This window comes from Callospermophilus lateralis, chromosome 3, assembly GCF_048772815.1.
Source record: "Callospermophilus lateralis isolate mCalLat2 chromosome 3, mCalLat2.hap1, whole genome shotgun sequence".
Classification (NCBI taxonomy): domain Eukaryota; kingdom Metazoa; phylum Chordata; class Mammalia; order Rodentia; family Sciuridae; genus Callospermophilus; species Callospermophilus lateralis.
This window is the reverse complement of record NC_135307.1, coordinates 174,047,254-174,074,036: the sequence shown is the minus strand read 5'-3', so window position 1 is coordinate 174,074,036 and position 26,783 is coordinate 174,047,254. Positions and strand designations below refer to the sequence as shown.

Here is a 26,783-nt window from a genome sequence, read left to right as displayed (position 1 = left end):
TGTGGCTCTGACTGGCCATTCTTCTCTGGAGCAGGAGGTGAGCCATAATAGTGTTCTTAGGGAGGGGCTATGGCTGATGTAGGTGGCCCCAGCCTGAACATAGTAGCATGAGGAAATAATCAAAAGTACACAGCAGCCTCCGCCACTCAGAGTCAGTTTACCACATGCTGGGTGCTGGGCTCTGTCCTTTATGTTCATCTACAGATACGAGCCCATGTAATCTTGCCTATTTATTTATTTGGTACCAGGGATTGAACCCAGGGCACTCACCCACATACCCAACCCTTTCTAAAAATTTTTCTATTTTGAGACAGGGCCTCGCTAAATTACTGAGGGTTGGCTTTGAACTTGTAATCCTCCTGTCTCAGTCTCCCAAACTGCTGGGATTATAGGCATGGACCCCCACACTGGGCAACCTTGCCCTTTTAGAGCTGAGGAAATTAAGGCTGAGTAAGGGTGGTAATTGGCCCACGGTCACACAGGACAGAATAAACGGGATTTTCCTGGGAGAGACCTAGGGGCCAAAGGGCAGTCACCTCATCCTCTGACCCTTTTCCTAGGCAGGTCTGGGTGCACCAGGGTTTTGGTAGGTCTTGGCTGGACCATTACCCTGAAATAGTAGAGACTTGTCCAAAACTGACTTGGGGTATGGCACCATCTGTGCTGGGCGCCCGGCTGGGTCAACTAGACTTCTGCCGACTTTCCCCCTGGCACTCCTAGCCAGCAGTCATTATTGTCCCAGCAGCAGCACTTTATGCATGTCGAGCGCCTTGACAGCCCACAAGGATCCTGACAACTAGGGATCATTGCCTCCACTTGCCTGAGGTTTTGGGAAATGTTGACAGGTATTCCTGTCTTTATGGGAAGGGCTCAGAATGGAAGCAGATGCAGCAATGCTATTACTCATGGTGCTAGATGATGGAGCATCACTGAAGCAGCTTCCATGTGCGGCACCCTTTACCGCACCAGATGCCGTACAGATGTATGCTGGCACATCTCCTCAGTCTTCTGACTTTTAAACTATCCTGACAGCAGCTCTGTGACTCAATTTCAGGGTAAGAAAGGGGCTTCCAGAGGTTAAATGACCCATCTGCAATTTCACAGGCAGTGAAGAGGCAGAGTGCTGAGGTGAGAGGGAGGGATCATGCTCAAGAGGCAAGGTGGCATGTGGGGGTGGGGACGGGCCAGTACTTACACTGAAGATGAAGAACAGCTCAATGAACATGGCGCCAAAGGGCAGGATCCCAGCCATGAGGATGCTGTAGCAGAGCATGAGTGTTAGAACCGCCTACAACCCAGCCACTGGGAAGCTCAAGCTCCTCCCAAGCCAGTGTGAAGAGAGGGTGGTGGTTCTCAGTCTCCCTGCGTCACTGGGCCACTACAACCTTTTGAGAGAGAGCCACGGTGGGCATCATTCTCCCCAGTTCACAGATGGGAAAATGAGGTACAGAGAGGTGAGTGACTTGCTCAAGGTTCAAATGTAGGTCTTAATTTGTCTCATCACACCGTCCTTCTGACCCCTTCCCTGTCCTGTTTTCTAGGCTGACACTAAGTCTGGTTGCAATCTGGGCCTCTTATCATGGAGTGAAGTTGGGCTTTGTCAAGGCTACTGGTATGGCTGCAGCCACTGCTGGAGTATAGGTCATAGCTCCCTGTGGGGCCTTCCTAAGTAGATGTCTCAGGGGAACATTGGCCTTTTCCACCCAGAAGGCCCCTGCCCGAAGACTCACCCCACAAATCGGTTCATGTACCACCGCTGTTCAGGGATCTGCCGGGGAATCTGGTTTGTACGCACAGGGTTGTCGTATGGTTGCTTGCGAAAGCCAAAGTAGTAGCCCAAGTAGACAAGGGGCAGGGAGATCCCAAACCACATACACAGCAGAGCCACCATGGTGGGAAAGGGCACCTGTGGACATAACACTGTGAGGACCCCATGAGGCCTGATGCCCCATTTGGGGTCCATCCAAGGTGGAAGGTGACCTTTTAGGTTCTAGAGAGGGAAAAGCCACACACACAGCAGGTCTGCCATCTTGGAGAAGGTTCTGCAGATGCCCACTCTCTCTCTAGGGCTCCTGGCCAGAATCTCATGGGGCCAAGAATTTCCTGGGGGTGGGGAAAGCAGAGTGCATGTAGCAGGCCATTTGGGCTCCCAGTGAAGAAGGAAACTTGGCACCCCAGAGCTCATCACCCCGGAAGGAAGTGGGGAAGAACAGGGAAGTAAAGGACTGAGAACCTAAAGGGAACATAAAAGGGCCAGAATGAGAGGAAATTACAAGTGGTCCATCAAATGTAAAGAGAAGTGAAGAAGAAAAGGGAAAAAACAAAAAGCTGCACAAAGCACTTTCAATTTGGTTGAAGTAAAATACCACTAAATGCAAAAAAGCACTTTATATCACTGTATGTACAGTGCTTTTTTTGGTACTGGGGATTGAACCTAGGGGCTCTTAACTACCGAGCCACATCCCCAGCCCTTTTATTTTTTTCTAAATTTTGAGACAGGGTCTCGCTAAGTTGCTTAGGGCCTCACTAAATTACTGAAGCTGGCTTTGAACTAATAATTCTCCTGCCTCAGCCTTCAGAACAGTTGGGATTACAGGCATGTGCCATGGGTCTGGCTGGACTCCATTTTAATGAAAACATAATATTTACACATATATGAGCCTTTAAAGGACTCAAGCAAAAACTTAACAGTGCCTCCTTGGATGGAGTGTGGGGGATTTTCTTCATCTTCTTTTGTGATTTAAGTTTCTACAAAAATCATGCCAAAAGAAATGAATTAATATACATAGTATTTAGAATATTACTTATTACAAAAAATTTAAGTTTCATGATTTAAGTTTCTACAAAAATCATGCCAAAAGAAATGAATTAATATACATAGTATTTAGAATGTTACTTATTACAAAGTAAGCACCATATAAATATTTGTTATTATTTTATAATTTTTAAATTATGTAATTCCACTTAAAATATATCTATAAAAGGAAAGAACAATAAAATAACATATATTTAAATATCTATAAAGTATTTATCTCTGGATGGTTGGATTATGAGTTATTTTTAATTTCCTTAATTTCTCTGTACTTCTCAAAATTTCTATAAGTGTGAATAATGTACAATTGGCATCAGGAGTAACATGTTGAAGAGAACATAAATCCAGGTATGGGAAAAGAGAGACAGGCATGACTCTATTTCCTGAGGGCAGTTTCCCAAGCTGCTGGGAAGAACCCCGTCCTCTAGCTTCCTGAGCTTGCAGCCTCACCAGGGGACCTTTAAAAGGCACCGGCAGTGAAGGGGCAGGTGGTTCTACATGCTAAGGCTGGGGTGGCAAATACCTGCCCTCTAGTACCACAGCCCTGCTCTCCTACCCTCCAGAGTCCAAAGCCATACTCAGTGAGCCTCAGTGTGCACAACTCCCATGTGTGGCTGCCGGCAACACAACCGACTGGTGTGGGTGGGATCCCCACTCGAAGGATAAGACTACCTATTCCTGCCTACCCTTGCTGCTCTACCTGCAGGGGCTAGCTAGGGCAGGACACTAGGTAGGAGAGTCCTATTTTGGGATACTGACCTAGCATATTCATGCCAGGCAGCTCTGCTTTGATTGAGACAAAGGGGAATTCCCCAGCTAGCTGCTGGACCATGAAAACCTCCCTTTAGAGAAGTAAGCTTTGGCCAACTGAGAGCCTACAGAGGCCAGTGCCCAGATACATGCAGAAAATGGGCAGTGCTAGGGAAACCCCAGCCAGCCCTTGACCCCTAGGGCTGGGAACACAACTTTGGGGACTTAAAAAAGGGAAGGGAACAGCAGGAAGTTACCCTGGGGAGTGGGACAGAATACCACTGGCCCCCCCCTTGCTGAGAGGGAGTGGACAGGACACTTACCGCTCCAGATGAGTGCTTTCCCCAGATGAAGCAATTCAATATGAAGCAGATGCCAAAGACCACGCCAGGGTACAGTGTTGCCGTCTGGGAGCAAGAGGGGCCAGGCTGGGGAGCTGTATCCAGGGAGTTCCCACCTGTTCCCAGTGGGGCTTCCTGACCAGTTTCAAATCCTCCTTGTCCTTCAAAACTCAGCTCAAGTATCATTCTTTTTTGAAGCATTCCCCCAAGAATAGTCAGTTCTTGGTGCTACACCTTCTTAGATCCCTGAAATGGCTCCTTCCTTACTTTCATCCCAGTGAGCAATTATAGATAGTCCCCAAATTACGAAGGTTCTACTTCACAATTTTTTGACTTTATAATGGTGTAAAAGCAACAGGCATCCAGGAGAAACCATGCTTGACATTCTGAGGGTTAAGTGTGTTAAATGCATTTTTGAGTCAAGATATTCTAAACTTATGATGGGGTTACTGGGATGTGATCCCATTTTAAATCAAGGAGTGCATTTTTGCTACCTGAGAAGGTGCATGCCTCCCTTTCCTCAATAGTGAGTTCCCTGGGAGGAGTAAGAACAGCATGTTCTCTGATGGACTTCCATCACTTAGAACACAGAGCAGAAAATATACTCATTAAATAAGAAAATGAATAAACTTTCACAAAACATGTATGCCTAGGCCCTGGCCCAAACCACCTAGAATGACAGTTAGCTTTGAATCTTAGGGATAGCAAATGCTGGGACAGGCACTATCTCACCCAACCTCACTATAGGTTTAGAAGAAAAGGACTAACATTACCCCCTTTAAAGACAAGGACACTGAAGTTTGAGGGTTGAACAGAGGTTCACATCCAGGCAGTCTGATTCCTAAGCCAGACTGTAGTTTCTAGTCAGTCAGAATCTTCGGCTGTGTGAGTACAGGGAACCAAAACCTCAGACTTATACGTAAGCCTCCTTCTTTCCATGCTGGGCCAACAGCCAGCCAGGATTTCCAGGCAAGTCATTGACCACAAGGACCATGGCTCCCTACAACCTGGCACTCAACTTCCACTTCCAGTTTCGTTTTGGGGTCACAGTCCCTCCCACCCAGTAATTGGTTGCTGCTCCTTCATGTTCCTGCCCCTGGGCCTTTATACAGTCATCACCTTGAGGTATCTGCTTCCTGCCTAGGCTTCTGCTATCCCAAGGCCCTTACGTGCACAGTCTCTTTCCACCCGTACAACCCCAAGAGGTCGATGGAATTATCCCCACTGGAGAGATGAAAAAACAGGCTCAAAGGGCTTCTCATGATTATCAATCTGGGAAAAAACAGATCCGGGACTGGAACTTAGGCAATCTCAGAGCCTGCGGCCCTTCTGCTGGCCGCTTCCCTCTGTCTGAAACTCCTCTCTAAGGACCAGCTCAAAGGTTACTTCCTCTTTTCATGTTCTCCTTCAATGCAGGATATTCCTCTTCTGCCTTCCTGGCTGAAATTTACGGGCTAGGCACTGTGTCAGTCACCAGTAGTATGAACAAGGAAAAATGTTCCATGGAGTCGGGACTCAGATCCCCCTAGGTGAGATTCACCCCTAGGACTGCTCCTATTTCTATGATCTTTTCTGTTGCTAAACTCTTTCCCCGATCCCCCGGAGGACAGGGAAAGGCAAGGGCCATCCTCACTGCAGATAAATGAAGGCACCACATTTGGGAAACATGCTGGCAGTCATGTGGGCCTGACCTCTTCTGTCCTGGTAGGTGATTCTCTCTACTACCCTGTTGGGCATAGTGTTTTCCTGTGGCATTGCCACTGAAATCCTATCATTCTGTGTCCCCTATTTCTTCTCTTGCTTGAGCCATTGAACAATGTAGACTGAGAATAACCCAAGTCCAAACCCTTACTTTATTATGGGACAACCAGGGCCCTGAGAGGTCCTTCTGTGAGCCTACAGGTAAAAGCCCAGAACTGCTGAACCTCAGACCTGAGTCCTCCCTGCTCCATCATGCTGCTGTTTAGTCCCTGCCTGATCCCCACCAGGGTCTGCCTATGCTCCTCCTGAGGAGCCCAAGAAGGAGCCCCTTTGTTCCCATTAAATGCCAGAGGGGGGTTTAGGAAACTTACACAGAAGGCTCCTTTCTTCCATCGATGGCCTTTTAGAGTGCGGTATAGACGGCCAGCAGAAAATCCACCAAACACCCTGTGGGAAAAGGGCAGAGGGGCGCACACCAAGGGGGGCCTGTTAGTAACACGAAGGAAGCTTGTGCCAGCCCCTGGGAGCATGCTCACACCTACCCCATGAACATGAAGAGGAAACAGGCTGTGGTCATAAGAGCTCCCCGGCTGGAGGGTGACAGCATCCCAAGCATGGCCACGACTGAGGAGGGAAGGGGGACAGTCAGGGTGGCATATTTGCCAGGTCCCCAGTTCCTGCCTCGGGCAGGATGACAGGATCCTGGGTAGATAGGATCAGAAGAGTCTCCCTGGGCCTTCTCAATATCCCTTCCTCTCTACAGGAAAAGTCTAGGTCTTAGCTGGGGCTCACAGGGGTACGGCAGCTTCTGGACCCTGGCTGGCCAAATCTTAACTATAGCTTCTAGTCCAGGTACTTGATCCAGGTACTTGACTGAGAAATGCCACTTCACTGAATGTGCATTCTTGACTTTGCAAGGGGGAGATTAGTTTCTCCATTTCTCAGATGAGAAAACCGAGGCTTAAAATGATTAGGTGGCTCATCCAAGGCCATAAAGCCTGGAGGCATGAGGCTGAGATACAAATTTAGGTACAGTGACTCTAGAGCTGTTTATGACTATTATACACTAGTATTTTTTGTTTATTAAAGAGTTCAGTCCTAATCCTGGTATTGACTTTGGGTCAGTCACTTAACCTGACTGCAAAAGGAAATCAACCTCACAGCAGTGATATGAGGCTTTACTGATAGAGTGGACATAGTGGGGCTCCATAAATGAAGCTAGAAAGTCATGAGGAGATTACCATTCCCAGGGACTGGGTCTGCTGCTGGGATGCTGCCAGCAGTTGTCTGGCCCAGAGAGGTGGAAACGCCTGCTTTTTGTTGACTGCTTAGATCGCCCCTGGAGGCCCACCCTTTTCGAGGCACATGGAAAAAGAGCTAAGCTTCCAGATCAGGTCCTTGGTCCTCTGGGCCCCAAACTCAGCCTAGTGGCCCACTCACAGATGACGATGAGGATCATACAGAAGAGCTGAATGCCTGAGCCCAGCAGGGAGCTAAGAATCATGGGGTACTGGGGTGGCCTGAAGACGTCACCATGCACCAGCTTCCACCCAGATTCTTCCATGGTGTCTTCCTGTAGCAAAGGGCCAGAGAGTGAGACAGGTTTGTGAGGATGAGGACAGCTCCTACTGGAGTCACCCCCAAGGACCCAGGCCCCCAGGACCCCAGACCTGGGTTGAGAGTTCCTCAGGTGTCAATCATTACTGTTCTGACACAGGAGTGTAAAGTGATATGAGAAAACGCTTCTCAGAACTGTCATACAGGAAAGGGATGCCACAAACATGATGCTTGTAGTGCATGGAAAAATAATAAAAACATACCAGCACACTGAGATGGCAACTTAGTCATTTTTAGGTAGTGAGATTTAGGAACACTTTATTTTTTTTTTTTTTGACTACAAAAGAAATAAATATTTGTGTAAAAAAAAAAAAAAGAGGTATATATCTTGAAATTCAAGTAAACAAAAAACAATACTATGGAACAATTTTTTAAAATACAGATAGATATAAAAGTAATGCTCTATACTTAAGTAATGTTTAAACATTAACATAGGATAATGATACTTCTCCCCCACACACACCGTGCCGGGGATTGAATTCAGGGGTCCTACACATGTTAGGCAAATGCTGTACCACTAAGCTACATCTCCAGCCTGATACCATGTTTTGGTATATTTCCTTTAGTCTTTTATATATGTTTGTGTGCCAAGTATACATATGTTTTAAACATTAAAAATGACACCTTCTGTGTAGTTTTTTACTTTCAGTTGGTATTTGATCATGAGCATCTCAAGTCAATAAACACTTCTTTGAAATTATATTTCAAAGCTGCAATAAATGTTTCTAGACCAAGTGTTTGGTTCTTTCCTTAGGAAAATTCTATAATTACTGTGGCAAAGCAAGCTGCTATTTTATAGTTTTTGAGAAGTACTATTAAATACTTTTCAGAAAACTACCAAATTTCCCTTCCATGGGTGGAACGGGAAGGTGCTTTTATATTAATCTTGCAAACAATTAGTACTATTAAAAAAATTTGAGAGCTGAGGATGTAGCTTAGTGGAGAGCCCTTGACTAGCATGTATAAGGTCCTGGGTTTGGTTCTCAACGTCACAAAAAAATCTATGCTAGGGGCTGGGGATGTGGCTCAAGCGGTAGCGCGCTCGACTGGCATGCGTGTGGCCTGGGTTCGATCCTCAGCACCACATACAAACAAAGATGTTGTGTCTGCCGAAAACTAAAAAATAAATATTAAAAATTCTCTCTCTTTCTACCGCTCTATCTCTCTTGCTCTCTCTTTAAAAAAAAAAAAAAAATCTATGCTAATTTGATGGACCAAAACCATTTTCTCATGATTGAATCTGCCAGCTGGGGGGTTATTCCTAAAGCAAAAACAATTTTTCATAAGCTTACTGGCCATGTATTCCTCGTCTATAAATTTGATGTTTAGCATTATATTAATGTTAGGTTTTTGAGTTCTTTAAAAGAATTCTGTACAATTTGTTGTTGTTGTTGTAGCAGTCTGGGGATTGAACCCAGGCCCTTGAACATGCTAGGCAAGTGCTATACCACTGAGCTATATCCCCAGCCCCTCTGTACTTTTTTTTTTTTTAAATAAATCTCTAAAAGTTTTGGCACCAAGCTGATCTTTTTTTTTTTTTTTTCAGTTGTAGCTGGAAACGATACTTTTATTTATTTATTTTTTAAAAATATTTTTTAGTTGTTGATGGACGTTTATTCCATTTATTTGCATGTGGTGCTGAGAACTGAACCCAATGTCTCATGCATGCTAGGCAAGTGTTCTACTACTGAGCCCTAGCCCTGTACTTGTTTATAGAAGTTTGTGAGAAATATTGTTTTGCCATTTCATTTGTTTGCTTTCTTGTATATCTGACATGCAGTTTTAAATTTTTTAATGTCATATTAATCAAGTTTTATTCCTGTGACTTCTTCCATTGCTATTATACTATGATATCATAAATATCAAGCCCATTGTTTTGTGTAGTTAAAATTTTTTGGTGGGGGGGCTAGGCACTGGGGATTAAACCCAAGGGCACTCTACCAGTGAGCTACATTCCTCAGCTCTTTTTTTTTTTCTTATTTTAATATCTTGTTTTTTAGTTGTAGTTTGACACAATACCTTTATTTTGTTTTTACGTGGTACTGAGGATTGAACCCAGCGCCCCACATGTGCTAGGTGAGCACTCTACCGCTAAGCCACAAGCCCAGCCCCTTAGGCTCTTTTTTAAAATTTTGAGACAGGGTCTCCCTAAGTTCCCAAGCTGGCCTTGAACTTGCAATCCTTCTGCCTTAACCTCCATTATAGGTATGTGCCACTGCATGTGATGAGGTCGTTTAACACTTTTGAGGTTTACTGCCTGAATGACTGCAGTCAGAAATTGTGGGCGCGTGCACGCACACACAAACGCACACCCCAGACTGCCCTCCCTTTCCCAGCCCATCCATCCCAAGACCTCATACAATGTCATCCTCCTTGTTATAGTTGGCGATGTCCTTCCTGAGGGTCCGAATAATAATCATGCTCAGGATGCCTGAAACGGGAGGGAGGGAGAGTTTTGAGTGTGGTTAACAGCTGTCTGTATTCTGCACCCTCCAGCAGGACTAGGCCATGTGGCCACTTCAGCTCCTCCGCTGGGCAGAATTCCATTCCAGCTGACTAGAGAGAGGTGTGCAGAAACGAAGGGCTGCTACGATGGGTGGGAGAGCCATAGGACACTCTTTTTTTATGTCAGAAAGGAGAGTATCTCAGCCTCTCCATGGCTTAGTCCTCCTGGCTTCTCTGGCTTCATCTCTCCCAGGCTCGCTCTCACCCAACACTGAGTCCAAGCTCGTCTCTTCCTCACCTCCATGCTGTACTCCAACTGGGAATACCCATGCTGCCCTGACAGCCTCCTACGCACTTTTCAAGACTCATCCCGGGCATCATCGCCTGTTAGTGCCCCCAACTAGCTCGGAGACACCCGCTGCCCCTGTCCTGATTTGGCCTTTCTACCTCCCAAGGCAGCAGTATAGCTGTTAGGAGAGCAACCTCTATGATTCTGATTCACTTAACGCTTTTAGGCTTAGCTCATGGGGATGAAGGACTGAGATATTTGTAAAGTACTAGGATAGCAGCTGGCCCCTTGGCAAATGTTTAATAAATAGTAGCTTGCACAGTCTTTGCTTCTCATGACACTGAAATGATCAGTGTCTCTTTACCTCTGTCCACTGCCCTCTCACCATCAGGCTTCCTGCCAAGCATGTCTCACTGCAGGGCTGCAACCCTGGTTGGAAGAGTTCTTCCCTAGGTCTCTAAATGGTGGCTCTTCCCCTTCATTCAGAGAAGACTTCCCTATAGTAGACTTCACCTTTTCTTCCACTTTTGAATACTTGATCCCTCTCTTTATCTGCTCCATGAAGCATCTGTTACTATCTGGAATACCACTACTTATTTGATGTTTTGTTTCCTCCCATCACTAGTTTGTAGATTCTGGACAGAGAGGACTGATTGGTTGGCTTGCTCAATACCTTATCACCAGCATCTGGCACTGCACCTGGTACAGACTACGCAACAATAAAGTGTTACTGAATTTTCAATGAATGTGTGTGCAAACAGATCCAATTTCCTCTACTGAGCTCTCAGCAGAGACTGAATCTTGTTCATTTCAGTATATTTGGTGCCTAGCATAGATCCTGACCCACACTGGGCCCTGAGGACAAATCAGAAATCCCCCCTCTGGGTCCTCTCCACCTGTTGACCCACAGAGCTCTCACCTGACAGGAAGAAGACCACCACAACAGAGTTGATGATGGAAAACCAGTGGATCTGCACATCGCTCATGGTCAGGTAGGTATCCCAGCGAGAGGCCCATTTGATGTCACTTTCCTGATAGCAAGAGGAAGCAGAGTCAGGCCTCCTGCTCTTAAATCCAGGCCCAGACTAGACCTTCTCCCCTGCCAGTGAGCTCTGGTTCCTTCTCACCTCCCAGTGCACAGAGTAGGTGAAATACAGCTGATTCTCCTTGGTGGGGTCAATTTCTTGGGGTGAGGAGTTGGTACCCTCAGGCAGGGTACATGAGCTCTTCTCATCTGCTTTGAGGTCTGTGAGAAACAAGAGACTCAGTCTGTTCCCATGGTGGCTAGTACCACTATCCAAGGGCTGTTCTGGGGCTCTCCTCAAGGCTACTTACTGCTGGGACTCTGGCCTCAAGGGTCTGAGAGCTTAGCAGGCAACAGTGGCTTTTAAAATTATATCCCCTAGGGCCTGACCTTCCAAAGGGCCTTTGGGGCTGCGAGAGATGTATGCATGGGGGGAGGGGAGGGGAAGGGGGGAAGAGAGGGGTCCAAGTCTAAGCCCCTCCTTTAGGCAATCAATCTCTTGCACTTGATTCAAACATCCACTTACTTATTCAGTCAGGCCCATTCAGCACACGATAGTGGCTCATTCTATCATGTTTGCTCATTCACTCAGTCTGCCCCCATGACTTTAATCACTTAGGTGCTATCTCCATTCATTTAATCGTTTTTTCATTCTGCCATTGCCCCATTCATTCAGCCAACAAACATATGATAGGTACTAAGTATGTGCTAGGAACTGTGCTGGGTGCTAGAGATAAAATGGTGAGAAAAGGAGACAGAGACTCTAATCTCAATGAGTCACTGATAGAGCAGAAACCTCAAAATAATCAAAATAATCTTTGAGCGTGTCCATCATGCTCACAGGAGAGGCAGCATGGTGCCCTTAAAGTATGGGATCTGCTTTATAAGGCTTCTGTATATGACTCTGGCCTGCTGCTTAATTGAAGACCTCCCTGTGGAGTGAGGGCCTACAGGGGAGGGGGAGCTGGATCAGGTCCTATAAAGCCTGTCAGGACTGGGCTAGGATCTCAAAATCCCACATAACTGCTGACCCTGGGCAATTTTAGTCTGTACCAATCACTCACACAGAGGGGAATAAGACAGCTGCTGCCCAGCAGCTTTGCCTGCATCCTTACTCCTTGTACTGCAACCCAGGGTGAGCTGCCTGGTTCTTGTGAAGAGGCTCAACAAAGCCTCACTTGCTGATTGGTCTCACCCAAGTTACCAACCTCTCTGAGCCTCTGACTCCTCATAGGTAATCAACACTCTCCTGGGGTTGCTAGATGGTGGTAAGCTGGTGGGTGCCCAGCCTATGACATAGCAGATGTCAACTTTCCCTTGATACCCACATTCTCTTCTGGGAATACAGTGACCCTTCTTGGCTAGACCCATACTTTACACCTGGGCCTACTGGCCAGTTCAGGGGTGAGAAATGAGAAAACTGAGTGGGAAGCACAGGCCCATCCAGCCCTGCCCCACTGGTCAGACCTCCCCACTCACCCTCCAGCCTGATGCTCTGGGGAATCACCTCGAAGCGGACGACACGGTATGTATGCTCCTGGTCCTCCTCCATGTCCTCCCGGTGGTAGTAAAGGATGAACGAGAGGTGATTGTGAAGGTAGATCTAAAAGAGAGCAACAGAGAGAACAATACAGCTGGCAGCCAAGAAATAATCAGAAGCCACTCAGAGAGACCAGCCCAGGCACTAGGTCCCTCCCCTCGTCCAACATGCCTGGTTGTACCAACCTTCCAAAAACACTGCTTTCTTCTTATCACCCTCCAACTCCGAAGCTCTCCAGGGCTCCCTGGGGCTTATCAGATAAAAGTCCTATTTCCTCAGCCTGGCACTCAAGGCCTTCTACCCTCTGACTGTAACAGAGCTGGTCATCAGCATCTTCTAAGACACACTAGTCCACCTGGCTTCCCTAGCCCCTGCCTGCCTCACAGTCCTCCATTCGCATATTCACTGCAGCTCGCAAGCCAGCACCACTTCCTCTTAGCTCAAGCCTGCCTATTTTCCAAGGCCTACCTCCCCTGTGGCACCTGGATGCACAACAAGCTTCCCTGGTAATCAACCGAGAGGACCCAAGGCCTCACACTGTGAATTTGCTCCCAAATAGGAAAGAAGTCCTTTAAGTACAAGGGCTGCACCTCAAATGAAATCTTTTTGTCCTTTACTCCTTAAGTAATATGTTTTCAGTTTAGAAAACGGGATACCATGTGAAGAGAACAGTTAGTCACTGTCGCCACTATTAGCTTATTCCTGGGGTCTACATCACAAAGCGCTCACAGATTTACCCTGGAGAACAACCCCAGGGGGTGAATATCATTATTATACACATTTACAGATCCAGAAAAGCAGGCTGCCCACCTGCTCATGCTTGCTACATGGCCCTCTTCTGTACACTGAAGAACTTCCAGATTTGTCTGGTTGAATTCCATAAAAACAAATTCTAAAATTTTAGCAACTGGCCTTCTGCACTTTACAGAATTACCAGAGCCTTATCCAAGGCTGCAGATTTCCGACAGAACATCTCCTTTAGAAGTGATGGGAGAAATATGCCTTGGACTGACCCCATCTTTCTGTCATAAGCCTAGAAAGGAATGTATCCCTCTTCTCTGTGGCCCCCAGTGCTTGTGGCTCCCCAGCTCTTTGAACACACCAAAGACACTCTACCTTGTTGACATCTGTGAAGCCGAGCCGGTAGCCATGTTCAAACTGCACATCTTTTTCTTTCTTCTTGTCATCACTGTCGCGGTTGGAGTAGAGCTCCAGCCGGGTGGCCACAGGCAGGTTATCGGCAATGCTGGAAACCCAAGGCCCCACTCAGTCCCTCTGGACCGCCTCTCCCATCAGCTCCCTCCCCTAAGTGACTGTGAGGCCAACAGGAGGCAGAGGACAACTTACAGGTGGACATAGTAGTCTTCCGTGATGCGCTCAGCCACCAGCCGGCTCTGCTCTACTGTCAGGGTCACTGGCTTGTTGGCCTGGCTGCACAGAACTTCACACTTCTTCTCACTGTTCATGAGAACCTGGAAAGGGGTGTTGACAATCCGGTCCCCTCTCAGCACCTCTCCTGCCATAAGAGAGACAGATCGAGCTCAGAGTCTCAGCCCTAAGTTTGCTGAGGTCAGCAGAGTCACAAGTCGTGGGACGGCAGGGCAAAATGGACTTCCCAGGACTTCAGCAGTGCCTTGACCTGGTCAATGCTCTGTCTCATCTGTTTGTGCCCAGCCTGCCCATCTAACAGGCCCTCTGTCGTCCTTCCTTCCTCCTTTGAGTTCTATTACCAGCCTATCAGAGCTCATCACATGACCACACACCTGGACCTGGGGTGCCATGCCCTGTCCCACATGCCTGGCTACACACTCAGCTTCCCTTACACCCTCTCTGAGATGCCCTTCCTGACCTCATCAGCACAGTGTTCTTTACTCTCCCCCAGTCTCCTGTGCAGAGCAGAGGCAGCATCGTGTACTAAAGAGATAACTGACTTCAGGCTATTTGCTGTTGTGCCCTGCCTCTGCCACTTACAAGGTTAACAGTCAATTTCCTTATCCATAAAATGGGATAATAACAGTACCCATCTCACAGAGTTACAGTGAGAAATGGAGTTACAGCGAGACAAGTAAAGTCCAGGCACAGAGCAGGCAGGCCAAGGATACCACTTTTTTAAAATTTGTTTTAATTAGTTACACATGACAGTACAATGATCTTGACATATCATACATTTGAATCAGATGGGGTATAATTTCTCATTTTTCTGAGTGCACAGGTTGAAGAATCACATTGGTCATGCAGTCATGTATATACCCACAGCAATAATAATGTCTATTTTATTCTGCTGTCCTTCCATTCCCCCCTTCCCCTCCCCTCCCCTCCCCTTCCCATCACTTCTCTCTACCCAATCTAATGTGACCCACTTTTTTTTTTTTTTCCCCCTCACATCATCATACCTGTATTCTGTATAACAAAGGGGGTCTCCTTCCCTCTTCCATGCAATTCCCCTTCTCCCTCCCTTTCCCTCCCACATCTTTTCCCTATCTAGAGGTAATTTTCTTCTCATGCTCTTCCTCCCTATCCCATTTTGAGTTACCCCCTTATATCAGAGAAGACATTCGGCATTTGTTTTTTTGGGATTGGCTAACTTCACTTAGCATAATCTGCTCTAATGCCATCCATTTCCCTACAAATGCCATGATCTTGTTATTTTTTAGTGCTGAGTAATATTCCATTGTGTATAAATGCCACATTTTTTTAATCCATTCATCCATTGAAGGGCATCTAGGTTGGCTCCACAGTCTAGCTACTGTGAATTGTGCTGCTATAAACATTGAAGTGGCTGTGTCCTACAGTATGCCGTTTTTAGGTCTTTTGAGGACAGTCCAAGAAGAGGAATAGCTGGATCAAATGGTGGTTCCATTCCCAGTTTTCCAAGGAATCTCCACACTGCTTTCCAAATTGGCTGCACCAATTTGCAGTCCCACCAGCAATGTATGACTGTACCTTTTTCCCTGCATCCTCACCAGCACTTGTTGTTGACTTCATAATGGCTGCCATTCTTATTGGAGTGAGATGGTATCTTAGAGTAGTTTTAATTTGCATTTCTCTGATTGCTAGCAATGGTGAGCATTTTTTCGTGTATTTGTTGATTGATTGTATATCTTCTTCTAAGAAGTGTCTGTTCAGGTCCTTGGCCTATTTGTTGATTGGGTTATTTGTTTTTTTGTTGTTTAACTTTTTGAGTTCTTTGTATACCCTAGAGGTTAGAGCTCTATCTGATGTGTGAGGGGTAAAAATTTGTTCCCAGGATGTAGGCTCCTTATTCACTTCACATATTATTACTCTTGCTGAGAAAAAACTTTTTAGTTTGAATTTGTCCCATTTGTTGATTCTTGGTTTTAATTCTTGTGCTATAGGTGTCTTATTAAGGAACTTGGGGCCTAACCCCACATGATGGAGATTAGGGCTTACTTTTTCTTCTGTTAGACGCAGAGTCTCTAGTTTGAGTCCTAGATCCTTGATCCATTTTGAGTTAACTTTTGTGCATGTGAGAAATAGGGATTCAATTTCATTTTTGTTGCATATGGATTTCCAGTTCTCCCAGCACCATTTGTTGAAGACGCTATCCTTTCTCCATTGCATGCTTTTAGCACCTTTGTCTAATATAAGGTAGTTGTAATTTTGTGGGTTGGTCTCTGTGTCCTCTATTCTGTATCATTGGTCTACCAGCTTGTTTTGGTGCCAGTTCCATGTGTTTTTGTTACTATTGCTTGTAGTATAGTTTAAGATCTGGTATAGCGATACCACCTGCTTCACTCTTCCTGCTTAGAATTGCTTTAGCTATTCTGGGTCTTTTATTTTTCCAGAAGAATTTCATAATTGCTTTTTCTATTTCTGTGAGGAATGCCGTTGGGGAGGATACCATTTTTATCATCAGCAATACCCCTGAACCTTTTCATATGTCAGCAATGTTATTTAAAAAAAAAAAAATTTTTAAGTTGTAGTTGATTCAATATCTTTATTTATTTATTTATTTTTATGAGGCTGAGGATCGAACCCAGTACCTCACACATGCAAGGCAAGTGCTCTACCACTGAGCTACAGCCCCAGCCCCAGCCCCAGCAATGTTATTTTGTACACTGTGTTAATATATTTGTGATTCTGCCTCTTCTATCTGATCATGAGCTTTTTGAGGGGAGACACTATTTCCTGTTTATCTCTGTGTCTTTAGATCCTGGTTAGGCAGAGAAGAAAGCAGGGTGAAATCAAGCACTTGACATTTTTAGCCAAAACATCTTTTTGCTTAATGAACCGGCACACCCCTTGCAAGACTGTCTGTCTTCAGTAACCTGCTGCTAGATGTCATACAGACAGGCACTGAGCAATTAGGAGGTCACCTAAACTCTACTGAGCTTTCATCCTGAGCTGCTCAACAATTCTACTGTGATGATGTGAAACTGGAGCAAACTGAAGGAGAGTGCCCAGTACCAATAGGCAGGACGAATGCCCCCATGTGCGCTTGTTCTAACACTTGCATACCAGTATGGATCTGCTTGATACAGCTGTCTGCCTTGTCACCTAGTCATTTGTTTCTCTATCATAAACACTTACTTACTTGCCAAGGCTTTGAAGCTACAATGTTAGACAATGTTACGGTATGCGGGAAGTTGGACCACGATCAATAATCAGCAAAATGAGAATATACTGAACAACTGCTATGGAGAGTGGAGTGGGTCTAGGAAAGGCTCCATGAGGAAGTGGTGCCTGAAGTGACTTTAAAGGAAGGGAGGAGTTAACTAGTCAAAGAGGCCTGTGTGGCTGCAAATCAAGAGAGCTGGGGAAGGACTAGAGTGAGCTGGAGAGATGGGCGAGAGATGGAATGAAGCTGGACCCAGAAGGCCTGTGGGCCACCCACAGTTCGATCTTTATCTAGAAAGCAATGAAAGTCAGTGAGGGATTCCTGATATGATGGGGGAGATGTTTATCTGACTCTGGTCACAGAAAAATCACTCAAGTTGCTTTGTGCAGAAAACAGAGGATGTGAGAAGATGGTGGGGGCAGTGGCAGCAGTCGTGCAGATGATTGAGGATGCAGCAGGAGGTGAGCATGAGGGGAGCCTGGAGCAGAGGGCACAAATTGAGGAGCTACTGAAGGGATAAATCTAGGGGCCTGCTGCAGACTGGATACGAGGAATGAGGGGGAATGATGCGTGTTAGGAAGACTCGCAGGTTTCTAAGACCAGGCAGAACCTGAAAGCAGGACAGGAAAAACTGCAAACTCAGATGGAAGGTATTTTCAGTTTGGACACACCAAAGAGATATCAAGACTTAAGGCCTAGAGGAGAGATCAGGACAGAGATGGAGGCCATGAGTGGCTGGTACAAAGGTGGTAAGTACAATGGCAGTGCTCAATGAGCAAGGCAGCAGCCTGGCAAATGAGCACCCTGGCAAATGACACCTCAAGTGTGGATGGGTCACCCCTGAGGGGAATGAGAAGGAGAAGCTGAGCCTGGATGAAGGCCTCTCCCCCTTGTGTCCTATTTTAGAAGGTGAGCCTGCAAAGCTCAGGGATGGAGTGACCCAGTAGACAGCAAGGCCATCAATAGGACATCTGTACGGCTACAGCTAAAAGGTCATTTTAAAGACTGAGGACCTAAGAGGGACAGTGGCTTGCCCATGATCATCATGGAGTTGTGATGGTGCCAATGTCCTGCATTCTCTCCCCACACCCAATGCTACTGCTCACTTTCTTGAAGGTCTAGTAGGGAGCTGGCCTGAGGAGAGGAGAATCTGCAGAGAGAGGAACAGACCATGTAAGCTGGTACACTTCCTGATATTTAGAAATTAAACTTAAACCAAGAAAGAGGACATACTAGTCTGAAATGACTCATTTCTAATATGGAAGCATTTTTTTTTTTTTTTTTTTTAAATGGGGGTCTCCCTATGTTGCCCAGGCTGATCTTAAACTCATGGACTCAAGCAATCCTCTCAAGTAGCTGCGACTATAGGTGTGTACTACCATGCCCGGCAATAAGTATTCCTTGTTCACAATGAACCACAAGCCATGACATGGACCTGCTAAGAGCACCTACTACCATACCCCAGCAATGCCACAGATGATCCAACACATATGCCACAATATAAATCGCCATCAACATTGACAGACACAAGCCCAGTCTTCAGATAGCCCTGGTGAATCTTTCTGGAGAAGGCAGCTGGGACAACAGAAATAACTCTGGCTTTAATAAACAAAAAATGAGTTAAAAGCTCAATTTCTCCACCTATTGGACATACGATACTGAATGGGGACAATTATACTCAGCTAGCAGAGTTAATGGAAAGATCAGGCAGGACAATGAACAGAACATGGTGCTCAAAGGTGAACTGGAGCCACAGCTCCCAGGGTTCTGTGTAAGTGGCACTATTACTAGGTGGTCTACTAGGCAAGAGACTTAGCTACTTTGTGCTTCACTTTCCTTAAGAGATTATACCTCATAGGTATTGTGAGAATTAATAAGGTGAAGCACACAGATAATTAGAACACAGTGCTTGGCCAATGCACAGGTGGTATTTAGGGGAGGGGATGCAGCCCACTTTTGGTTAAACTAGCTCCATGACCTGCCTGCAGCTGGTTCAGGACCCTCAAGATCTGGCAGTAGACAAACTTGTCATCTGGGGGTTCTGGAAGTATCTGAGCCATGAGAGCCCTAATAGAGAAGACAGCTCTTTCAGAGGCCTGATCAAGAACCAGTTCTCTTTTTCTCCTTCCTAAGGTATGAGAAAAGGAAAGGCTCTTAAGGTCCTAGAGGTCAGGGAAAGCATTTCCCCAGTCTTAGCTCCAGGACTTAACACACAAGCCAGGCAGAGAGGAAGCACTAAAAACTGTCCTGAGCAGGCACCTTCAAGTGTGGATGCCAAATGGAGAATTACTTAACTTAGAATGAAATGGCTACCATTTATGGAACACCTGTGTCAAACACTGTGCTGGGTACTTTACGCATTATTTGAGGCACCTCTTCAACAGCTTAGCTAATATGGCAACATCTCTGCTTGCTTTAGAGCAAAGGTAATCGCTCCCTCTTTCAAAGAAAGGCAGAACAGGTGACAGAAGCCACCAGAGAGAAGGGGATATTTAGAAATAGAGGGAAGCCAGTCTGAGTAGAAGCCAAGTGCTCCAATTCTGAAAAAGACCAGCTGGGTGGGTTCAAAGCTCAGTTTAGCCATTCACGGTACCACCAAAGGCAAATCACATAATCTGCAAAATGGGAATGAAAACTGCAACTCCCCTCCCCCAAGAGCTGCTATGAAGATTAGATAAGCTAACAGGCACAGAAACTATGAGCAACAGTGTCTAGATAAGGGTCAACGGCTATTATCATTGCAAAAATTGTTCTGGGTTCCCTTTTGGGGCAGGCTGCAGCAGTGTGAGAGAACTTACCCAGATTCTCTGCCTTGTAGGTTATTTTGCTGGGCTGGCAGAAGGGCAATGAGTAGTATTCATAAGGCAGCTGAGTTCGAGAGCTGGTAAGCTTCACAGCCTGGTAGGAGAAGAGAGGCTGTTATTCCTCAACCCAGCAGAAACCAAGATAATTGCTCTAAGAATCCTCCCCACAGCCACACATATTCAGTACACTTGGTAGTATCATCCACCAAGCAAACTAACTGTAGCAGACGTGAATATGGCCTACTATAGTGTCCATAACCCTGGATTATTTCACTTTTCAGTAATTTTAGACTGCAGTACAGATTTAGTTTAAAAATCACAACTAATTTAAGACACTACGAGTCTTGAACATTTTACTATCCTTTGAAAAGATCATTTTATTCTGGGCCTCTTTCCTAAGGAAATATTCCAGATGAGAAAAAAAAAACCCTAGGAACAAAGAGGGCATTCCTTATTCATACCCACATGGCCTTCTTACTCCCCTGCCTCAAGAATTCATCCTGCTGCTCCTCTCTGACCCTTTCTAATGACTTCATGCATTTTGAATGCCCTCATCTGTGAGTCCTTCCCTAACTAATCCACCTAAAGGAATTCCCCATCTTTCCCAGTTCCAACCCTCTCAGTTTCCTTTACAACATATCAAATAAAAATGCAATGATTCAGCTTGGTGTGGTGGTGCATGCCTAAAATCCCAGTACACCTGTAATGCCAGAGTGAGGCTAAAGCAGGAGGATCATCGGTTCAAAGCCAGCCTTAGCAAAATCGAGGTGAGACCCTATCTCTAAATAGAATACAAAATAGGGCTGGGGATGTGGCTCAGTGGTTGAATGCCCCTGAGTTCAATCCCTGGTTGTCTCACCCCCTGTCTGCCAAAAGAGCAATGATTCTGTTTTATGAAACAGAAGCTAAGATTTAAATTCCAGGAGGGCAAGAATCACAGGTGTTTTGGTCATCTTGTTAATAACCCTTGTGCCTTAAGAATAAGGCAGAGTAGGTGCTACTAAATGTCTGCTGAATGAGAAAACCAACCCATCAATAGGCTACCATATTTTCATTCAATTCAATACTGTGTAGCCATTGAGAATGAGGTATAAGATGCAGGAACATGAACAGGAAATGATGCAAGTACACAGAACACAGCTTCAGAAAGTGCACCAGTCACAGAAAACCCATACGGGAATCCTCAAAAATAGTGGAGCTGGGGATATTATCTCAGTTGGTAGACTACTAACTTGCACATAAGGCCCTGGGTTCAATCCCCAGCACCATAAATAAATAAATAAAATAAAGCAAAAAAAAAAAAAATTTTAATATCTAACAAAAATTATCTTTATAATTTGGAAGCTACCCACCATTCTTCATATCATCAAAAAATATAAATAATTTTAGAATTCTAGGTCTATTTATTTAAAACTCTTGCTTTGGAATTAGGCATTTTTTGAACTTCAAATAGGCAATGTGGCATGGGTTTCATAACATCCCCAGATGGGTCCGGAGTAGTACCTCATGGTCCATGACTATTTGTGAAGAGAAATGTAAAAACATTCATACTAAGTGGGATAAATGATGTGAATAAGTAGCTTCATGTTAGTTGAGGTCAGGTCTTGCCTCCAGTAGCTTAGAAAAACCTTGGGTGTCAGTGGGAGAAAGTATTGCAATGGTAAAGAGATGGGGCCTGAAATACATTCTGTATCTTTCTTAACCATGTGACCTTGGGAAACTGGTTCATTTGCCCGGGCCATGTCCGTATCTATAAAATGTACAGAAAATCTGTAAAACATACTTTGCCTCAGAGCATTCTTAGGTAGGGGACATCCTGAGCTAAGCCAGGCCCAAAACCTGGCATGTAAATAACCCTCAGTAAATGTTATTTAATTTTTATTGTTTTCTCAAGATACGAGGAGTCTGTCTCTAAGGAAGATACTTACAATATATAAACAATATGAGCAGATGCTATGAGTTCCACAGAGAAAGCCAGTAAATGAGAGGAGGATGGAGCAGATTAAAGAGGGAGTCAGAAAAGGCACATAAGAAGAGGCAAGTGGAGTGAGACAAGAGACAGAGATGGACGTGGAGACACACACACACACACACACACACACCCTTGACAGAGAGAGAAGGAGATAAAAGAGATCTGCATCAATTCAAACAGAGAGAAACAGAGCAAAGCAGAAGCACAGAGAGGTCACTCAATAGGAGAGACAGAGACACAGAGACAGAGATGAAGAGGCAGGGCAGAATTCCTGGAATGCACGCTCCGGGGCACTCGACTTTGGGTCAGGAAGCATGCACTGAGCTCTCTTTTTCTCAGTGTCAATGGCAGTCATCTGTGTTCTCCATAACCACAGGATGGACACGAACAGCTCACCACACACTCCAAGCCTGACCGCCTAGTGAGGCTCCAATAGTGCAGAGACATACCTTGATTTCTACTGGGTCGTTCTGGTGGAAGTTGATTGGTGCAACCCCAGGGACGTAGAAGGCGTTTGTTTCACACTTGAGCGAGAGAAGTAGCAGGGACCACGGCAACCATACCTGTTCAGAAGAAAAGGCACAGATGGAATGGGGGAAAGAAGTGAACTTTCTCCTACAGCAGACTACCCTCATGCCTGCTTCCAATGAGCCAGTGTCCCTTCCCCTTTGGGAAGGCTGCGCCCTTGTAAATGTTGTCTCCCAAATCCCCAATAATGGGCATGGTAGTACACAACTATAATGTCGGCTACTTGGGAGGCTGAGGGAACACTTGAGCACAGGAGTTCGAGGAGAGCCTGGACAATATAGTAAGACTTTGTCTCTTAAAACAAAAGAAAAAAAAACAAGCTACAAAATGATTCTGTACTTCCAGAAATATGCCACAGAATGGATCAGGTAATCAACATCTGGGCAACACTGCCACACAGGAGCCACACCTCCCTGCTTCTGGATCAGTGGGTTTTCTGACAGCACTAGGGATTGAACCAGGCGCACTTAACCACTGTGCCACATCCCCACTCCCTGACTCCCTTTTTTGAGACAGGGCCTTGCTAAATTGTTGAGATTGGCTTTGAATTTGCAATCCTCCTGCCACAGCCTCCCAAGACACTGGAATTACAGGCATGTGCCATTGCGCCTGGCCTAGATCACTGTTCCTTTAACCACTTCATATATATCACTTTCCACTACAGCTCACAGGAAGTAAAGCTCCATAATGTTCCCATTTCTCTTTATATCAACAGCCTCTCCTTGTCAAGATGCTCCTATGTTACCATTTTTCTATGAGCCTTCTCCCAAAATGGAATAGGCCTCATCACCTCCTACCCTTCTCAGCTCCAGCCACAGGGACCCTCTAGCTTTCCCTTGACCCCAAGCCCTTCCCCCTAAGCCTCAGGGCCTTCACCTTTACTGTTTCTTCTGCCAGAAGGCTTCTCCCACATCTGCATGGCTCCCACATTCCTTATTTCACTCAGGTATCTCAAATGTCACCTCCTCAGACAAGATTCTATCTAAAATAGTGTCCTTAGGGTTCCCATGACCCATTTCTCTAGTCCCTTACTCTACTTTATTATTATTCCTGGATTTATCTACTTGACATGGATGATACAGATTTCTTTGTATATTATATGTCCCCTCCACTTGGACATAATCTCTCCAGTACCATGAATAGTGCCTGGCACAGAGCAGGCACTCAGTAAATATCTGCATGTAGGATATGCACGTGGGAATCCAAGGCAAGCGAGACCAATTTCTGACCTCAATAGGTCTGCCCATCAAAGCTTCCCTTTCCCTCTATTAATATCAGCACTTCACCTGTTCCAGGAACTAGAAGAGTTGCCTCCTTCTGCTCCTCTGCCTGGTCTAACAAGAAACTTTCATCATCCACACATCTGAGTCACCAGCTTGATTGTTTCTGTATCTGCCTTCTTTTTCCCCTTCACTGCTACTCTATTTCAGATGCTAGTTTCTTCCCACTCAGACACTGGCTACAGCTGACTCATTACTTTGCTGCGGCAGCCCCTCCATCCACCAAGTTATTCCCAGCCCCCAAAGACATACTTATGAATCTTTCTGAAGTCCAGTTTTGCAGGCAGTCACTGACTGCCAAGAACACACTCATCTGTGTCTTTACCTGAACTATAAGTGGAAAAACGATGGCCTTAGAAGTTTCAGGTTCTAGCTGGGGGCAATGGTACATGCCTAAAGTCCTAGCTACTTGGGAGGCTGGGTCAGGAGGACTGCTTGAGCCCAGGAATTTGAGGCCAGCTTAGGTAACATAGAGAGATTCCATCTCAAAGACAAAAAAAATTAAGGTTCTGAGTTCAGTGCACTTTCTGTAGATACACAGCTTGGTCAAAGTCTTAAAAGTACCAGGCATGGTGGCATACGCCTGTAATCCCAATGGCTCAGGAAACTGAGGCAGGAGGATTCCAAGTTCAAAACCAGCCTCAGAAACTTAGCGAGGCTCTTAGCAACTTAGTGAGACTCTGTCTCAAAATTTAAAAAAGGGCTGGGGACGTGGCTTGGTGATTAAGCACCCCTGGGTTCAATCCCTGGTACCAAAAACAAAAGAACAACAAAAAGTCTTAAAAGCAATACATTCACAGTGTTTCTCTTCAGGTTTGATGTACATTTTTATTAGTATCTAATAGCATTATGAAATAAAAGTTTGACCCTGATAAAAAATAGCAACATTGGCCAAGATAGGTATACTGTATTTGGTAGTTAGGAAGTAGACAGAATAGGAGAACAGAAAAATCTTTAAAAGAAGGTAGAAAATTGATTCAAGGGACAGAATTCCACACTGAAAGGCAGAACCCCTCCCCACCCCTCCGACTGAACCCAGTCGTGGTGCTCTCCCACTCAGCTCCATCCCCAGTTCTTTTTATTTTGAGATAGGGTCTTGCTAAGTTGCTAAGGCTGGCCTGGAATTTGCGATCATCCTACCTCAATCTCCTGAGTCCTGGGATTACAGATAGTGGTTTCGATCCTACCTTTTATTCTTAAATAAATTTAGATTTACAGAAGAGTTGCAAAGACACCGTGAGTTCCCATGTTATTCTTCACTCGGTTTCCCCTAGCGTTAACATCTTTCATACCATGGAAAAAGCTATTAAGAAATAACCAGGATTTTGACTCAGTGGCAGAATACTTGCCTCACATGTGTGAGGCACTGGGTTCGATCCTCAGCACCATATTAAAAAAAAACAAATAAAATAAAGTCATTCTGTTCATCTACAACTACAAAAAATTTTTAAAAAGAAAGAAATACATGTTTTTTTTTAAAAAAGTAAAACCTATTCAATGAATAATTCAAACACTATCCATGGGAAAAATGAATCTTCCTCCCATTCCAGCTACCCAGGGACAACTGCTACCACCAGTTCTTTTAAATCCCTCCAGAGGCATACTATGTTTGCACAAAGGGAAGGTTTTCAGCGCTGGGGCTTGCCTTGACTACAACGACAAACAGGTTTTGATTCTTTCTCACAGTAATGGAAAGTTGGCTTCAATGTCCGATTTTCTCTCCATGGGAAGATTTCCTCCACTTGACCAGCCATCTGAAGATTCTAGTCCTCCTTCTTGAAAGCTTTACGGACACTCACTTAGTGGTTAGAATGTGTTTCACTTGAGAAATAAACATTGTCCTGCTTTTTTCTCTAATTTCCCTCTATATTTGAATTCTGGTTAGCCAAGATATAAGGAGGACAAATCCTGTGTTACTGGCATAAACTGCCATTCGAAAGTCGCTTAAAAAACTCAATTTTTGAAAATGCAGAAAACAATTGTCACATAAAGATACTACTAGCAAACTAATTTGTCTTAGAGGAAGGATCAAGGGAGGCAAAAAATTACAAGGAATATCTCCATAATAAACTTGAGTTTGTGAGCCAGGTACAGTGGCGCACACGTGTATGTAATTCCAGGGGCTTGGGAGGCTGAGGCAGGAGGATTGTGAGTTCAAAGCCAGGCTCATCAACTTAGCAAGGCCCTGAGCAACTCAGAAAGACCTGACTCAAAATATAAAAAAGGGCTTGTGGCTGGGCTGAGGTTGTAGTTCAGTGGTGGAGAGTGCTCACCTCACATACAGAGGGCGCTGGGTTTGATCCTCAGCACCACATAAAGAGAAATAAATAGAAAAGATAGCTAGATAAATAGATAGTCAGGCAAACAGAGTCTTTGAATACTTACACTGACAACCAAAAGCAATTCAGAAATTCAGCTTAGAATTAGAACTAATCATCATACTCATGCAAAACCGGCAGTGTTAGATTTTTTTTTTTAAATCTAATTTTAATCTAGATTTTTTTTTTTTTTTTTAGAGGGATGGGACACTTTGCCACTGAAGCCACATCCCCAGTCCTTTTTATTTCTTATTTTGAGATAGGTTTCACTAAGTTGCTCAGAGCCTTGATAAGTTACTGAGGCTGACCTCAAATTTGCAATCCCACTGCCTCAGACTCTGAGTTCCTAGGAATACAGGTGTATGCCACCACACCTGGCTTAGTATTAGATATTAAAGGTCACTGCCATGGTATTCTCACATAGTTGGAGGAATTACAAACTGGAACATTTCTGGAGACAACCTGGCATCTATATCCCAAAAGCCCCCAAAAGTATATACTCAATTCTATTTCTAGTCATGTTCAAAAACATATGGCAAGTATGACAAAATCTAAAAGGGGTTTCCCACAGCATTATTTAAGTGAATTGAGTGATGGATTTTTTTCTTTCTTTATGTATCTGTTTTTTCTAAAAAAATTATATAGTATTTATATAACTTCAGAAAAAAATGAGGCCAAAGAAAACGTCACTGTGTGCATGTTCAGGTTCAAGTAATATGATTTTGGCACGAAGAACATCTTCCTGCTGGCCCTAGGACGACTTTCCAGCAGCATGTCCCACCT

General features: G+C 45.0%; 1 protein-coding gene across 2 annotated transcripts in view; it reads right to left on the bottom strand.

The window, feature by feature from the left end:
- Tm9sf4 (transmembrane 9 superfamily member 4) overlaps window positions 1-26,783 on the bottom strand; it is a 50,201-nt gene that overhangs the window by 6,059 nt on the left and 17,359 nt on the right. For both annotated transcript variants that reach the window (XM_076851680.1, XM_076851681.1), the window contains exons 2-15: window positions 22,324-22,437; window positions 19,897-19,996; window positions 13,867-14,035; window positions 13,636-13,765; window positions 12,459-12,582; window positions 11,083-11,201; window positions 10,875-10,986; window positions 9,582-9,652; window positions 7,045-7,177; window positions 6,147-6,228; window positions 5,976-6,051; window positions 3,886-3,969; window positions 1,731-1,906; window positions 1,196-1,259 (exon numbers count right to left, since the gene is read on the bottom strand). In XM_076851680.1, the coding sequence (XP_076707795.1) occupies window positions 1,196-1,259; window positions 1,731-1,906; window positions 3,886-3,969; window positions 5,976-6,051; window positions 6,147-6,228; window positions 7,045-7,177; window positions 9,582-9,652; window positions 10,875-10,986; window positions 11,083-11,201; window positions 12,459-12,582; window positions 13,636-13,765; window positions 13,867-14,035; window positions 19,897-19,996; window positions 22,324-22,437 (1,554 nt within the window). The remainder of the gene's footprint in view (window positions 1-1,195; window positions 1,260-1,730; window positions 1,907-3,885; window positions 3,970-5,975; window positions 6,052-6,146; window positions 6,229-7,044; window positions 7,178-9,581; window positions 9,653-10,874; window positions 10,987-11,082; window positions 11,202-12,458; window positions 12,583-13,635; window positions 13,766-13,866; window positions 14,036-19,896; window positions 19,997-22,323; window positions 22,438-26,783) is intronic.